The sequence below is a fragment of the Heteronotia binoei genome, chromosome 2 (assembly GCF_032191835.1).
Source record: "Heteronotia binoei isolate CCM8104 ecotype False Entrance Well chromosome 2, APGP_CSIRO_Hbin_v1, whole genome shotgun sequence".
NCBI lineage: Eukaryota > Metazoa > Chordata > Lepidosauria > Squamata > Gekkonidae > Heteronotia > Heteronotia binoei.
In genome coordinates this window covers 43,312,136-43,326,922 of record NC_083224.1, presented here as the reverse complement: position 1 = coordinate 43,326,922, position 14,787 = coordinate 43,312,136, and the positions used below count along the sequence as shown (strand labels likewise).

Sequence of the window (14,787 nt, the reverse complement as noted above, 5' to 3'; positions counted from 1 at the left end):
GAGGATCTGCAACTGCAGCTGTTGAGCGGAGTGGGGATTAGATAGTCCCTCCTCCCTGCTGTTTACAACTGGAGTTGCAATCACAGACATCCCACCAGTTTGGCCCTGTTTTTCACACAATGGAATCCAACATGGACCACCATTTGGGTGGGACACCTGACCAAAGGTTAACAGCACAAGCCATTGGCAGTATTCCCAGATAAAATGAAATTTATTTGTTTTGATGGGCCTCATTGCAGATCTGATGCTTCAATTTTCTTAACTACATATATATATTTGCCATCAAGTTACAGTCAACTTATGGCAAGCCTGTAGGGTTTTTAAGGCAAGAAGTGTTCAGAGATGGTTTGCCATTGCTTGCCTCTTCATAGCAATCCTGGTATTCCCAAGAGGTCTCTCATCCAAATACATACTAGGGTGGGGTGGCCAAACTCCAGCTTGGGAGCCACATGTGGCCCTTTCACACATACTGTCTTGCTCTTGAAGCCTCCACTGCCCCATTGGCCAGCTTGGAGAATGCATTTACAGTTAAAGTTGCTTTCTTTCCATCTCTCCCTCCCTCGCCATCTATTTTCCTTCCTTCCAGCTCTCAAAAGTCTGACGTTCATGTCTTGCGGCTCTCAAACATTCTGTGGTTCTTACATTAAGCAAGTTTGGCCATCCCTGGACTAGGCTAACCCTGCTCAGCTTCTGAAATCTAACAAGATCAGGTTAGCCTATGCTATCTGGGTTAGGGAGTAAGAATGTCTATAACATTGCTTAATTACTATGTTTTCAAACATTCAGTCATTTGATAAGAAGAAACCCTTATTTCAGTACTGCAAATGGGGGTGGGGAGATGCTGAGAAACAACTATGTAGTCCAAGGCCTTATAATGTATTAACCATCACAAAATGGAAACGAATTCATAATACAAGGGGTACCCCAATGAAGTTGATGGATGATAGATTCAGGACTAAGGAAATACTTTTTTTACTCAATGAGGAATCAAATTACGGAATTCATTGCCATAAGCACAGGAGGCTTGAAAACAGGGTAGGCAGATTTGTGGAAGACAGGGCTACTAGCCATGGTAATTAAAGGGAGCTTCCATATTCAGAGGCAGCAAACCTCATAATACCAGTGCTAGGAGGTGACATCAAGGGAAGGTCTTGACCACTATTCCATGCTATTGGCCCTCCAGGGCAACTGGTTGACTGCTATGGATGGGAACTGCAAGGCTAGATGGACCGCTGGTCTGAACCAGAACAGCTTATGTTCTTAATCCAGGTCCCTCATCTCCAAACCCAAGATATGACTATTTGACTACACTTGCATTCCAGTCATCTTTACTGTGATTGCTCATCATGCCCAGTTCTCATAATGCAATTCCACCTTCCTTAACCATTCTAAACACGTAAGCCAAACAGAAGTTGAAGTAGGTATGCCATATTTCATTCATGCAATCTATAGTGTGCTGATGAAGGAAAATTCTCCCAAGAATGGAGTATTAGTTTAAACTCTTGAAAGAGGGCTTACTAAATGTCCAAGACAAATGACAGCATAGAAAGGGCCTGCGTCGCCCCACTTTTAATAATCTAGCTAAGTCTGAATTCAGTTTAACTTCATCAGCTCGTGACACAGTTTTGCTTCATCAGCTCATAGGAAGACACCAGCTGTTCAGTCAGCAGGGAAAACTGGCCTCCCCATGAAACCTGAGCATGCTAAGAGATCCCTGCTGCCATATCCCAAAACTGTTGCTAGGGAAAAATGCTTTGATTGATGTTCAGGCTTGTTAGTAGACAACCGATCACTTACCATAGAGCAGAATAAGTGTTCAGAACGATTCACCGAACTTCTGGCTGCTATGAAAAATAGCCAAAGTTTCCCAAAGACTAGGAAAGTCACTTAAACACCAGAGGAAGTACATAGTTTGCTATGAAATGGTTGATCAGATACTCCCAGGGTGTTTTTAAAAATGTAAATTTCAGGTGTGGGGGGCAGGGAAGGTAGAAAGGATTAAATCCATCCCTGCATTGTTCTGCCTGTCAAAAATGCCCCCCTTCCTTCCATGTTGCTATTAGCCTGAATGGGGAAGAAGACAGGTGCCTGTCTTTTTCCCTTGTAAGACTAGTAATGGCACTTGGAGGGGGGGCAGGTTCAATAAGCATAACCAAGTGGAGGTGGAAGGACTGAAGTCCCTCCCTGTACTGTTCTGATCAAAGGCCAAGAATGCCTGAAATTTACCTTTAAAAGATGACAGGAGATCTGCAAGCTCAGTCTCTTTTAGTTTCTTTGACCCAGTTAAGAGCTAGCAGGCACCACGATCTTCAGCAAAGACAATTAATAGACTAAGGGAATATCTGCGAAGCATATTTACTTCTGTTGTATAATTTAACAGCTATGACAATCCCCAGAGAACCCTGGAAGTTGTAATCTGTGGTCTGGAAATATTCTCTGCAAGAGATCCCTAGAGTTCAAAAAAAAAAAAAATTCCCCAAGGAGAAAGAATTACTAGTACATCAGTTTAAAATCTATGGAAGACATGACAGTGGGTTTGTTCACACTACACTAAATGTATTTTGCAACTGGATTTTTGTTATTCTTACAGTAAAAATCCAGTTCCAAAATGCATTATTTAGTGTGAATGCATCCAGTGACTCAGTTCATAAGACTTGTGGCGTTTCATTTGGCCTATTATTGATGAAGAACCTCCAAGGAAGAAGATTCCTGTACTTCAAATCCTTTGCTTTACCCCACATCCTTCTCCCATCTGCCCTGGTTGGGGCAGACATCTAGCAGCAGACTAAAAGGCTCCAGCATATCCCAGAAACTGGAACGCTGGAAGAAAGTGGAACAGCAGGAAGAAGCTTGCCCTTCTTTCTCCTTTCAGTATTCCCAAACCCTACATATCTTCTGGACCTCCTTCCCCGAAGAGCTCTATGCTCCACTGGAAATAATCTACTGGTAATCTCTAGCCCTGAAGACGTTCAGCTGTCCTCGACCAGAGCCAGAGCTTCTCAGCCCTGGCTTCTACCTGGTGAAACTCTCTGCCAGATAATATCTGTGTCCTGCAGGACCTTATGAAATTCTACAGGGCATGTACAGCAGAGATGTTCCACCAGGCTTTTGGTTGAGGACAGAAACAGGTACCACCTTATCTGGCACACTCTTCCCCCCCCCCCCCCCCGTTTCTTTCTCCTGCTTGTGGGACAGTAATGCATACTGTAACCAATTTCCCACTCACCTCACACCGCTCTCACATTCCTCTTCTCAGTGGGGCTTCCTTCTGATTTCACACTATCTGCCCTAGGGCTGCAGCTAGCGTCAGCTTTTTCTTTTTTTCTTTTTTTTTATTTATTTTTTCCCAAAAATTAAACATTTATTGAAATTCAAACAAAAAAGTACAAACAAAAAACCAAAGACACCACCAAAAAGTAACTTTACAAGAAAGGAAAAAAGAAAAACATATGTCCCATACCCACCCATCTTCCACCACCACCTGTGAAAGGAGCTTTAGGAGCATGTAGGGATATTAAGTCTACTGTCTCATATCATATCCCATACCTTTCGCCCATAAATACACTGGTTCCCAGGTTTTTATGCATTCTTGCCAGTTTCCATCTCTCAACCTTATGGTTAAAACATCCATTTCGGCAGACTCCAGTAACTTGAACAAAAATTCTTCCTTACACGGGATTTGGGGGGATTTCCAATATTTTGCGAAGAGAATTCTGGCTGTTGTAATCATATATATTACCAATTTTTTCTCACCCTGTGTTAAGTTTTCTCTACATACACTCAACAAATACAATTCGGGAGAGTGTTTCAACCTTTTCTTTAATACTTTTTGGATCCATATACTTATTTGTATCCAAAATTTCCTAGCAATTTCACAGTTCCACCAAATGTGGTATAGTGTCCCTCTAGCTTTTTTACATTTCCAGCATTTATCGTTATAAGTTGGGTTCATTCTGGCTAATCTCGCTGGAGTCAGGTACCACCTATACATCATTTTATAAAGGTTTTCTTTGAAGACTACCGATTTAGTCAATTTAATATTATATTTCCAGATCTTTTCCCATTCTTCCAATTCAATCGAATAGCCAAAGTCCTGTAACCACTTTATCCAGCACTCTTTAACCGTTTCCGACTGCATTTCCATCTCCAATAACCAGCTATAGATTTTTGAAATAAGATTTTTGGGTTCATGTATTATTGTGTCAAATTCATTTACTTTGGCATCTTTAGGAAATCCCACGCTTTTGTCAGATTGGTATATTGACTTAATTTGGCATCTGACCCACCAGTCTGGGATTATATTTGCTTCCAGATTTAAATTATTTTTAGTATCTAACAGAGTTGAGTAGTTTTGAGGGTTCTCCCAGTCATATAAATTAGGGTGGGTGGTTGCTTCCACTGGTGAGACCCACAATGGAATATATGTATAAATTTTCTTTTTAATCTCAAACCAAATCTTATAAATTGCTTTTCGAACTTCATGTGCCTGGAAGTTGGTGTTTTTTGGGGAGGTCTGGTACCAAATATATGCATGCCAACCTTTAGTCAGTCCTGCCCCCTCTAAAACTAGTAATCTTTTGTTTTCTAACAGACACCAGTCTCTGGCCCAGGCTAAGCAGGAGGCTTTATAATATAAATACCAGTTTGGTAAGGCCATACCCCCTCTTAGTTTGCTCTCTTGGAGAATTTTTAACTTAATCCTTGGCTTCTTGTTTTGCCATATAAAAGTCAGAATCATTTTATTAAGCTTTTGAAAGAACGAGTTGGGAAGTTGGACTGGGATCATCTGGAATAGGAATAGAATTCTAGGCAGAGTGTTCATCTTTATAGTGGCTACTCTTCCCAAAAGGGAGATTTGCAAGTCTCGCCATTTCTCCAAATCTGTTTCAATTTCTTTTAAAATCTTCTCGTAGTTGTCACAATAGAGAGATTTCACGTCGTTTGTTAAATAGATTCCCAAATATCGAATTTTCTTCTCTTTTTTGAAGCCCGATTTATCTTCTAATTGTTTAATTTGTTCTTTAGTCATGTTTTTAGTTAGGAATTTGGTTTTTTGTGTATTAACTTTGAATCCAGAAACTTCTCCAAATTGTTTCAAGTTCATTATTAGCTTATCAATCGAAGATATAGGATCCTCCAGGAAAAACAGCAGGTCGTCTGCAAATGCTTGAATCTTAAATTCTTCGTTCTTTACCTTCAGGCCCCTAATTTCGGTATCCTCTCTTATTTTTTGAATCAAAAATTCTATTGTAGTTACAAAAAGGAGAGGTGAGAGAGGACATCCCTGTCTGGTCCCCTGTTCTATTTCCACAAATCCAGAGTTGTTCCCATTTATATTAATTCTTGCTTTTTGTTTAGTGTATATAGCCTCAATCAGCTTCTTAAAGTTCTTGCCACAACCAACAGCTTCCAACACTTTGCTCATGAAATTCCAGTTCACGTTATCGAACGCTTTTTCAGCGTCCAATGAAATTCCTGCAAATTGTTTGTCCGGATGATCTTTATAGTATTCTAAGATGTTCAAAAAATATCTTAAGTTCTGTCGCATCATTCTACCCGGTATAAAACCCGTTTGATCTTCTTGCACTATATTGGTTACTACTTTCTTAAATCTATTTGTCAGTATTGTTGCGAAAATTTTGTAGTCTGCGTTTAGGAGAGAAATTGGTCTATAATTTATGATTTCCTTAGACTCTGTTCCTTCTTTATGGATTAATGTAATCAACGCCTCTCTCCAGGATGTTGGAATTATTGCTGACTCCTGAATTTTCTCTAACAATTTTTTATAGGGAATTAAGAGTATATCTTCAAAAGTTTTATATACTTCCACCGGAAGACCATCCAGACCGGGCGTTTTGTTGGATTTCTGCTGCTTAATTGCTTCAATTATCTCATGGATTGTGATAGAACTATCCAATGAGTTCTGTTGTTCTTTCGTAATTTGTTTCATATTAATGCTTTGAATATATTCGTCTTGCCGTTGTTCTTCAATATCCTGTTTTTTGTATAGATTTTGATAAAAACATTTGATTATTTGTTCCATTTGGTCTTCTTTTGTAGTCTCTTCACCTTCTTGATTTATGAGTGATCTTATAATTTTTTTTTCTTTTTCCTTTTTGAGTTTATATGCTAACCATCTGCTTGTTTTATTTGCATTTTCGAAAAAGTTTTGCTTGGTCCATTTCATTTTCCTTTCCAGTTCTTCTGTTAGCCATAAATTAATTCTATGTTGCGTAGCTTGTATTTTTCCTTTTATCTCTTTCGTATTTTTAATTTTTTGTTGTCTCTCCTGTTCTTTTAAATCTTTTACTAATTCATTAAATAATTTCATCCGTTCCCGATTTCTTTTTGCTGTGAAGCTAATAGCCATTCCCCTAAAAAAGGCCTTGAAAGTATCCCAAATATTCTGGATGCTGGTATCTTCTTCCACATTACGCTGAAAAAATTCTTTTATTTCTTTTTTCGCCCCTTCCAGAAATGCAGTCTCTTTTAAAATTTGAGTATTCAAAGTCCAACGACTATTCCTTGATGGACAATGTATCATCAGTTGCAATGGGTTATGGTCGGCAAATGTTTTCGGGAGAATGTTGGCTTGATTAACTTGCGGGATCAGGCCTATCGTCATCCAACACATGTCGATTCTGGACCAGCACCTGTGAGCTTGTGAAAAGTGTGTAAAATCTTCTGTTTGTGGGTTCTTAACCCTCCAGATATCAATAAGACTCAACTCCTCTACCATCTTGAGAAAAGCTTTTGGCAAGACACTACGTGATGGATTTTTCTTTAACTTTTCGAATTTTTTATCTTTTTGGGCATCAAATACCGCATTAAAATCTCCTATAATGCAACAAGCTTCGATTTGTAATTCCACTAATTTCTCATGTACTTTTTAATAGAAATTTTCTTGTTTGTCATTCGGTGCGTATATGTTTACAAGCAATATCTTTTTTTTGTTAATTGTTGTTTCTATTATCAGGATCCTTCCCATTTCATCTTTATAAATCAGTTTGGAGTCTATATTATGGTGAACATATATGGCTACTCCTCTCCTCTTCCCTTCATCACACAAACAATATAACTGTCCCAATCTCTTATTTTGTAAAAACTTCGTATCGCTTTCCTTTATATGCGTTTCCTGAAGGCAAATTATTTGGGCTTTAGTTTTCTGAAGTAGTAAAAAGGTTTTCCTTCTCTTCTTTGGTTCATTTAAACCGTTCACATTTACCGATACAATCTGTAGTCCCATCGTTTTGTTCATCCTAAAATCGTTTTACTTCCTTCGGTTGCTCTTTGGTCTCTTTTAGTGAATTGTCTTGTTCTGACTCCTTCTCTTCTGAACTTGCAGGTATCCTCTGCTTCTTTTCCACACAGGTCTGTTTCTTCCTCTTGATCTTCCTCTATATCAGAGCTCTGGTTACTTGAGGCTACAAAGCTGTCCCAGAATTCTTCCATTTTCCCCAAGGTAGTGATGTTATACCTCTTGGCCTGGTACGTGAAAAAGATTCCTTCTGGCACCAGCCATCTAAATTGAATTGACTGCTTCAATAGCCAGCTGGTCAGCTTCTTATATCCTTGTCTTCTTTGGCGAATTGTCCAGGGAACATCTTTCAAGACTTTTATATTAATATTTTGCCAGGATAAGCCTTCGTCTCTTGCCTTTTTTTGAATCTTTTCACAGATCGCTATTCGAACAAACCTTACTAAAACTTCCCTTGGCAGGTTATGTCTTCTGGAATAGGAGGAAGATATTCTTCTTACCCAGTCAATCTCGCTCTTTCCTCCCTCCAATAATTTCTCTTCCTCTGTATTTAGTATCTCCAGAATTTTTTCCTCTAAGTTCTCTCCCCTAGCTTCTGGGATATTCTGGAACCTTAATACGTATGCCGCCTTTTCCATTTCTAATTTCGCTACTTTGTCTTCCAGCTCCACTAATTCATTCTGATTTTCTCGTACCGTCACTGTGGTGGCTTTATTTTGATCTTCCAGTCTTTCCACTTTAGCAACCAAACTATGCACTTGCTGTGTGTTTGCTAATAGTTGTTTTTGAAAATCATCCATTTTGTCATTCGTTTTTTTAATCTCCCCCATCAGATCCATTTTCATCCCTTCCAGAGCTTCTTGGCTTTGCTTAAAGCTTGCCACCATTATCGCTTGCAATTTCTCTATAGCTTCCTGGTTATCTGTTGGTGGTAAAGTTCTTTGACCTCCCGGTGAGGTGCCCTGGCCCACTTTTTTGATTTTGGCCTCCATCTGTCTTTCTTTTTTCTCTTTATCTCCCATAATCTTTCTGGTCACTAACACAATATAAAGTAACTTTCTCCTGGCTTTATATTACTTCTATTTCAATTATTACTCACAACACAAAGTAATTACTTCAGCATGTTAGTATATATTGGCCATTCAAAAATTATGGGCTATTTTAACTGCTACTGATGATTATTTAAGTCAAACCCCCATCATTTCCTTTTGTTGTGTCTTCCCCAAAATCAATAAATCAATTTCATTGGTAAATCAATTCCACATTTCATCAATCCCTAAACAAATAGAAAATTATAAATCAGTATCTCTTCCCCCAACCTTTTTCACGTTAACAATTCATTATTTGGCATTAATATAATGATATTTGGCATTAATATAATATTCAGAATTCATCCCACACAACTCACAGTTCAATATGATCATTACAGCTGAGATCCACTGTAAATTTAAAGTTCAGTCTTGTTAGTTTTACTTTATTTTCTTTCTTCTTTCTTCTTGTTGGCTTCTTATCTTCTTCTTCCTTTCTTCTGTCTTCTTTCTCCCCTTTTATTCAACCGCTTGCAGTCTGTCCCAAAAAGTTTCTATATATAGTCTTAGTCTCTGTCTCTGTTTCTCTGGTTCTTATATCTTCTTATTTCTCACCCTTTCTTCAAGGGAGGGACAGCCGCAGAATTCCCTGCTAAGAACTGCCTCTCCCTCTCTTGATTAAGCCTTGGTTCTATCTCTCCTTTTCTTTCTCTCCTTCTCTCCTTCTCTTTCTCTTTCGGTCTTATTGACCTTCTTCTCTTCCCAGACGCCTTCTATATTCCCGTCACAAGTCTTTTGCTCTTAGCCCGCTCTCTGCCACCGCTTTCTCTTTCACTCACCACTCAGCGCCATCTTCCGCCATGCTGCCTCGCTCTAAGCCATACACCAGGCTATTTCTCCCCGACTCTCCGTTCACCACATCTGTTCAGTAGACCCGTTGCCGTTTCTCCGCTCCACCGCTTCACCGCCCGCTTCCTTTTCGCCTCTCCGTCGACTCACCCCGACGCCCCGGCACTTTTTCCAAGCTCTGTTGTGGCCGTCTCCGCTTGACTCAGGGCCGCCGATGCCTCGGATTCCAGTAGTTGTCTGATCTGTTCAGCCGCTACTATTCAGCCGCTACCGCCACCGCCGCTCTCGCCCGGTCAAACTTTGTATGGCCCCTTCCGCCTCTCCCCTTGTATGGCCCCTTCCGCCTCTCCGTTGCCGCGCCGCGTTGCCAGCCGCTTCTGGTCCGTCTTTCGCTCCCCGCTTCTCCGCCGATCGGTAATTTTTTATATTCTTCAATAGCTTCTCTTCTTGATATTTCTTTTATGTTAGCAATTAGCAATTTTCAAATTAATCTTAGCTTAGGGCAGTTCATCTGAGTTCGGTTGCCCCCTCCGCTCCTATTCCGGAGGCCTGGTTGTTGCGCTATGCGTTGGAGAGCTCCAGGCGAGGGACAGGCTGGGGTAGAAGGGACGCCTCCGCGTTTCTCCTAAACCCCCAACCAGCTCCCCCAAGCTTCGATGCGTCTTTCAGACGCTTCTTAAGAGACCCCCTGCGAAGAAGGACCTCTCTGGAGCGCTCTAAATCACAGTGCACGCCGGAGCTCAGCGATGCCCTGTGTCTCACCACGCCATCTTTCCGGAAGTCCTCCAGCGTCAGCTTTTTCATGCTGCAAACAGAAACCTCTAAAAACCGGTTTCTGTTTGCAGCACAAAAAAGCTGAAGCTAGCTGCAGCCCCAGGGGAGATAGTGTGAAATCAGAAGGAAGCCCTACTGAGAAGAGGAACATGAGAGCGGCGTAAGGTGAGTGGGAAATTTGTCTGTATTTATTTGATGCCATTTAATGCTTCGTAATTTTAACTTGTTTTAAATCTGTTTTTATACTGTACTTTTTGTTGTTGTTAATGAACCTGAGCAGGGATTTTTTTTTAAGCAGGAACTCCATTGCATATTAGGCCACACACCCCTGATGTAGCCTATCCTCCAAGCGCTTACAGGGTTCTTAGTACAGGACCTACTGTAAGTTCCAGGAGGATTGGCTGCATCAGGGGTGTGTGGCCTAATATGCAAAGGAGTTCCTGCTACAAAAAAAGCTCTGGACCTGAGCCCCATGAACTGGCATATAAATTGAAATTGGAAGTAATATAAAATAAAATAAAAAGAAGTCAACTAATTAGCAACCAACAGTGATCTGTTGCCTTGCCTGGAGTCATAAAAAGTAAAGGAGGCAACTACAGCACTTTTCAAAGATATAAAGGAAACAAACATGGAGAGCTCAATTTGCATCATGGTTTAAATGCAGGTCTCAGAATTCAGAAAGGACATGCTACTTGAACCTATACAAGAATACAGTTCCAGAAGCACTGAGTGATTACCAACAGGCTCGGGGTGTGTGTGTGTCTGTGTGTGTGTGTGTGTATCTATATATGAACAAACCACACACACATACAAGCTGCCATTTTGTGACCAGCTCCACCAACCAAACTACCATTTTGTGACTGGCAGCTCTTGAGATTTATGGGGGGGAAATGATGTAGCTCCCAGAAGCAATAAAGGACAATGATGTAGCTTCCCTGCAATAAAGGACAACACCCTCCACTCACCAAGCATTTGTTTCTGCTCCTGCGGTGGGGCTGCAGCCAACATGGATGCTGTCAGCGGCTCCTGCCCATGGATGTGAACAGCTGGCTCTATGACCTGGAAAGGATCCATGCCAAAAATAATCATATCCAGAAACCACACCTCTGCTTCCTCAGGAATTCTAGTTCAGCGGATACCAAGTAAAGGACTCATTCCCTTGGAGGAAACAGTGAGAAGGCTTTTGATCTCAACAATTCTCCTTCCTGTCACACATGCAACTCCTTACAATATTGCTGTGTGAAAAGATTCTCAAAAGAACAAAAAAGAGAATTCTCCTTTCCTTACTGCAGTTGTAGTAGGGAAAAGGTACCTTAAAATTCTATGGTGTATAACACCTAGCATATAATCAGGATCCCAGAGCTGGCCTGTCATAGATACCCACACTGCGAGTAGTCCCATGCCAAAGACCAAAACACTCACACAGCCTTTGCCTAGGGGTCCATGGACTCTAAGTTAAAAGACATGAACACAAAAGTCTTCCATGTTTGTGAGTGATAAGAAAACATGACCTATGTAACCTTATGTGCTCTGCTGAAGAAGGCGGTGATATTGTACTGGGGCGTTACCTGCTGCATTGGCATGGGCGTCACAGCACCCAAGGGCTGAACATTCCTCACCGCTGGGGAATACTTGTACTGAGAGATACTCCGGGAAAAGGGTGGTGAGGACGGTGCCCGAGCACTGATGGTCTGGGTTCCTATGTTGGCTAGAATGAAAACAGAAACAATTTAGAAGACTGACCAGAAAGATGAGGCAAGACCAATAGCCATCTGTATTCAGTCCGCTTTTGTAAGCTTGAGACCAAGGATATCATGCAAGAACTTTAAAAACCCTCAGCCATGCTTCCCAAAGCTACGCAGGGTGAAAGAAGCCTGTGGAGGCAGCAGCTGAAACTCCCCTCAAGGACCTGGGGACATAGGATTTTTTAAACTCACACATTACAGAAAACACAGATTGGGTTCTCACCCTGTATAACAGTCAGATGTGTTACAGGTTCTCTTGGAACCTCAACACAAATAGTGGATTTGGATCACACTGCTCATGGAAAAGAATGAAACCTTATTTGGCCTATTTGGCTAGGATCTGTGTGGGTTTCCCCAACAAGTCAAAGAGCACCTTCAGGGTCATTTCAAGGAAGTAAAACAGTATAGGAGAGAAGCCGGAAGCCCCTTCTCTGTGTGTGCTGGGGTCCTGATCCAAATTGAGAAATGAGCACACTCAGAACTGAGGCCAACCCACAACTGACATCTGACAGTTATACAGAGTGGGGACTCCAGACCCAACTCTCTGATGTGTGAACTGGTGCTAAGTAATCTCATTTCAAGATCTGAATTGCATGAGACCAGTCACTAACAAGTGCCCCAAAGCTTAAGTAATGATTCCCCATTCAGATACATGGGCAAAATAAACAGATGCACTCTAAGACTCCTTGAGCACTTCTCAGTCTCCAAGGGAGATACAGCAAGAACAAGTTTTGTCCTTCTCCCCTTCCCATCTCTCAGCTACAACCTCAATTGCAGCTCACGTATCTTATTCCCACCCTCAAAAAAACCCCCTCAGTGGTCCCTATCAAATCAGCCCCTATTATGTGCACAGCTTTGTCCTGGATTCTGTTGCCTAGACAGACTATGATAGACCTCAGGAACAGGCTTGAATAGATTATTAATAGCATACTGTGCATTTGACTTCAATAAACCTTACTGGATCAATCTTTGACTGCCCTCAAATTATTTTATTATAAAGCAAGGAAACTTTCTGCAAACATCAAACTTGGCTGTAGCCGTTCACCCTGAATTTCCCCATGCCCTCCTGAAGATGTTCACATGAGAACATGATGTACGATGCCAAGTGGAAGGAGGTGGCAGAATCAGCATGCGCCTCCATGCATATTCTCGATTATGACCAAGCTGCCAGCATTTCCTTACTCACCCACTCTCTGGGCATGGTGGGGTACCCGTGGTGCTTGGGTGGACGCTTGCCTCATGGTGCTGATGTTAGACAGCAGGCGTCTCGGAGGTGCATTAGTCCTCATGACCGGGGTGGCTGTGTGAAAGGATGCTAAAGATGTTAAATGCCTTCATTGGGAAGCTTATTTATATAGGAGTTGTATTGAGTCTGCTATTCCACGTGCCTAAGCAGAGAAAGGTCCCACAGGCCATGCATTCCCCCTGGTGCAGTGATGTCTTCATTTCAGTTTGAGTAAAAAGGCACCAATGGGAAGGGAGAGCTTTGCACCGAGAACAGCCTTACCCACTTCCACCCTCACACAGCCAAATGTTTAACTCACATCCAGGCCTGGAGGGCTGTGCATTCCATCGGGGGGCAGGTCGGACAGGGGCAACTGGGCTGGGGCTGTAGAATGTACTTCTGGTTTGTGGCTACCAAAAAGAAAAGGAGGTTGTCTGCACAGGCTTGTAGGTAAACATAAAAAGATGACTGTTCTCACAGATAGTGTTGGTATTGGTTAGAACAAAGGTCCCCAATCTTTTTGAGCTTGTGGAAACCTTTGGAATTCTGACACAGCATAGTGGGTGCTGCCACAAAATGGTTGCCACAGGAGGCAGAGCCAGCAACAAAATGGCTGCATCAGCTTACCTTCAGATGTAAGCGAAGATATTTGTGCTGCAGTGGCAGCTGCTGCCAAAGCAACATTTAAGAAAAAATCTGCACAATCCATCAAATCATCAACAGCCAATCAGAAGTCTTACTGGGTAATAAGCCCACTCCACTTTCTAAAAACACTTGGTGGGTGCCAGGAAAGGAGTGAGTGGGTGTCATGGCACCCCATGGACACCATGTTCATGACACCTGAGTTAAGAGTGCAGAACTGGGCATAACTGCTCAGCTGTGAAGCTCACCCAGTGAGCTCACCTCATGCTGCAATAGCCAGCATGCTGTAGTGATTCAAGTGCTAGCCTAGGATCCAGGAGAACCAGCCTTGAATCACTACTCAGCCAGGATGTTTGCTTGGTGACCCTGGGCAAATTACCCTCAGCTTAGCTAACCTGGAGGGGGAAAGAATATTGGTAAGCCATTTTGAATCACTCCTGAGGACCAAAGCTGGATATAAATATCCAGGTAAATACACTATTCCCAATTAGCCCTACCTATCTCACACATTTGTTGCAAAACAGGAAAAGATTACAGAATTGGGTAGGGTTTCCCTGAGCTTCTCAGAGAAAAGACAGATCACACACATCAGGTAGCTTAAAGTGCAAAAAGTAGCAGTTTCAGAGGAACATGTAGGCTCTTTTTAAAGAATTTATACCGGCACCATCTTGAGAAAGTAAAAATATAGGAAGGGTAACTATATGATCTGCAATGGCAAAAATGCAAATCTGTTGCTAGAAAGTTAACCTGGGAGGACACAATGACAGAAGCATCCAACAGTTTAAAGAACCATCTGAACGTAATACATGAACTTTTGAAGTTAAAAAAATACGCTTCCAGATGGTTCAGTGAAATGAATCCTCAAAGACTTTCAGAAAACAGGTATGTTTCTTTTCCCTGCAATTACACACATCAGCTTCAACACTCTTGGCTTTGGATCTTCCTTGGTAATACCAACCTGACTAGCAGTGGTTCCCAACCTAAATGCTGCCAGGTGGGGAGTTGGCCTTTTGTTACTACTAATCAAAAGGAGAAATAAAGTCTATCACCACCATAAGAGCTGTTTGCCATGATAGTTAAATGTAACCATTACAGTCCAGGGCAGTATGTCCCAACTGAAGGTGACTATTGCCTTCATGACCTACTTTTGTGCTTTATGGAGCCATCTGGTTGGCCACTGGCAAACAGGATGCTGCTATGCATGGACTTCCAACCTGATTCAGCAGAGCTCTTCTGTTCTGACAAGCCAGCAAAACACCTCTTGAA

At 41.7% G+C, this 14,787-nt stretch overlaps 1 protein-coding gene across 4 annotated transcripts in view; it reads right to left on the bottom strand.

The window, feature by feature from the left end:
* PABPC1L (poly(A) binding protein cytoplasmic 1 like) overlaps window positions 1-14,787 on the bottom strand; it is a 39,821-nt gene that overhangs the window by 9,305 nt on the left and 15,729 nt on the right. For all 4 annotated transcript variants that reach the window (XM_060230882.1, XM_060230884.1, XM_060230883.1 and 1 more), the window contains exons 10-13: window positions 13,199-13,289; window positions 12,841-12,954; window positions 11,478-11,617; window positions 10,875-10,968 (exon numbers count right to left, since the gene is read on the bottom strand). In XM_060230882.1, coding sequence (XP_060086865.1) covers window positions 10,875-10,968; window positions 11,478-11,617; window positions 12,841-12,954; window positions 13,199-13,289 — 439 coding nt within the window. The remainder of the gene's footprint in view (window positions 1-10,874; window positions 10,969-11,477; window positions 11,618-12,840; window positions 12,955-13,198; window positions 13,290-14,787) is intronic.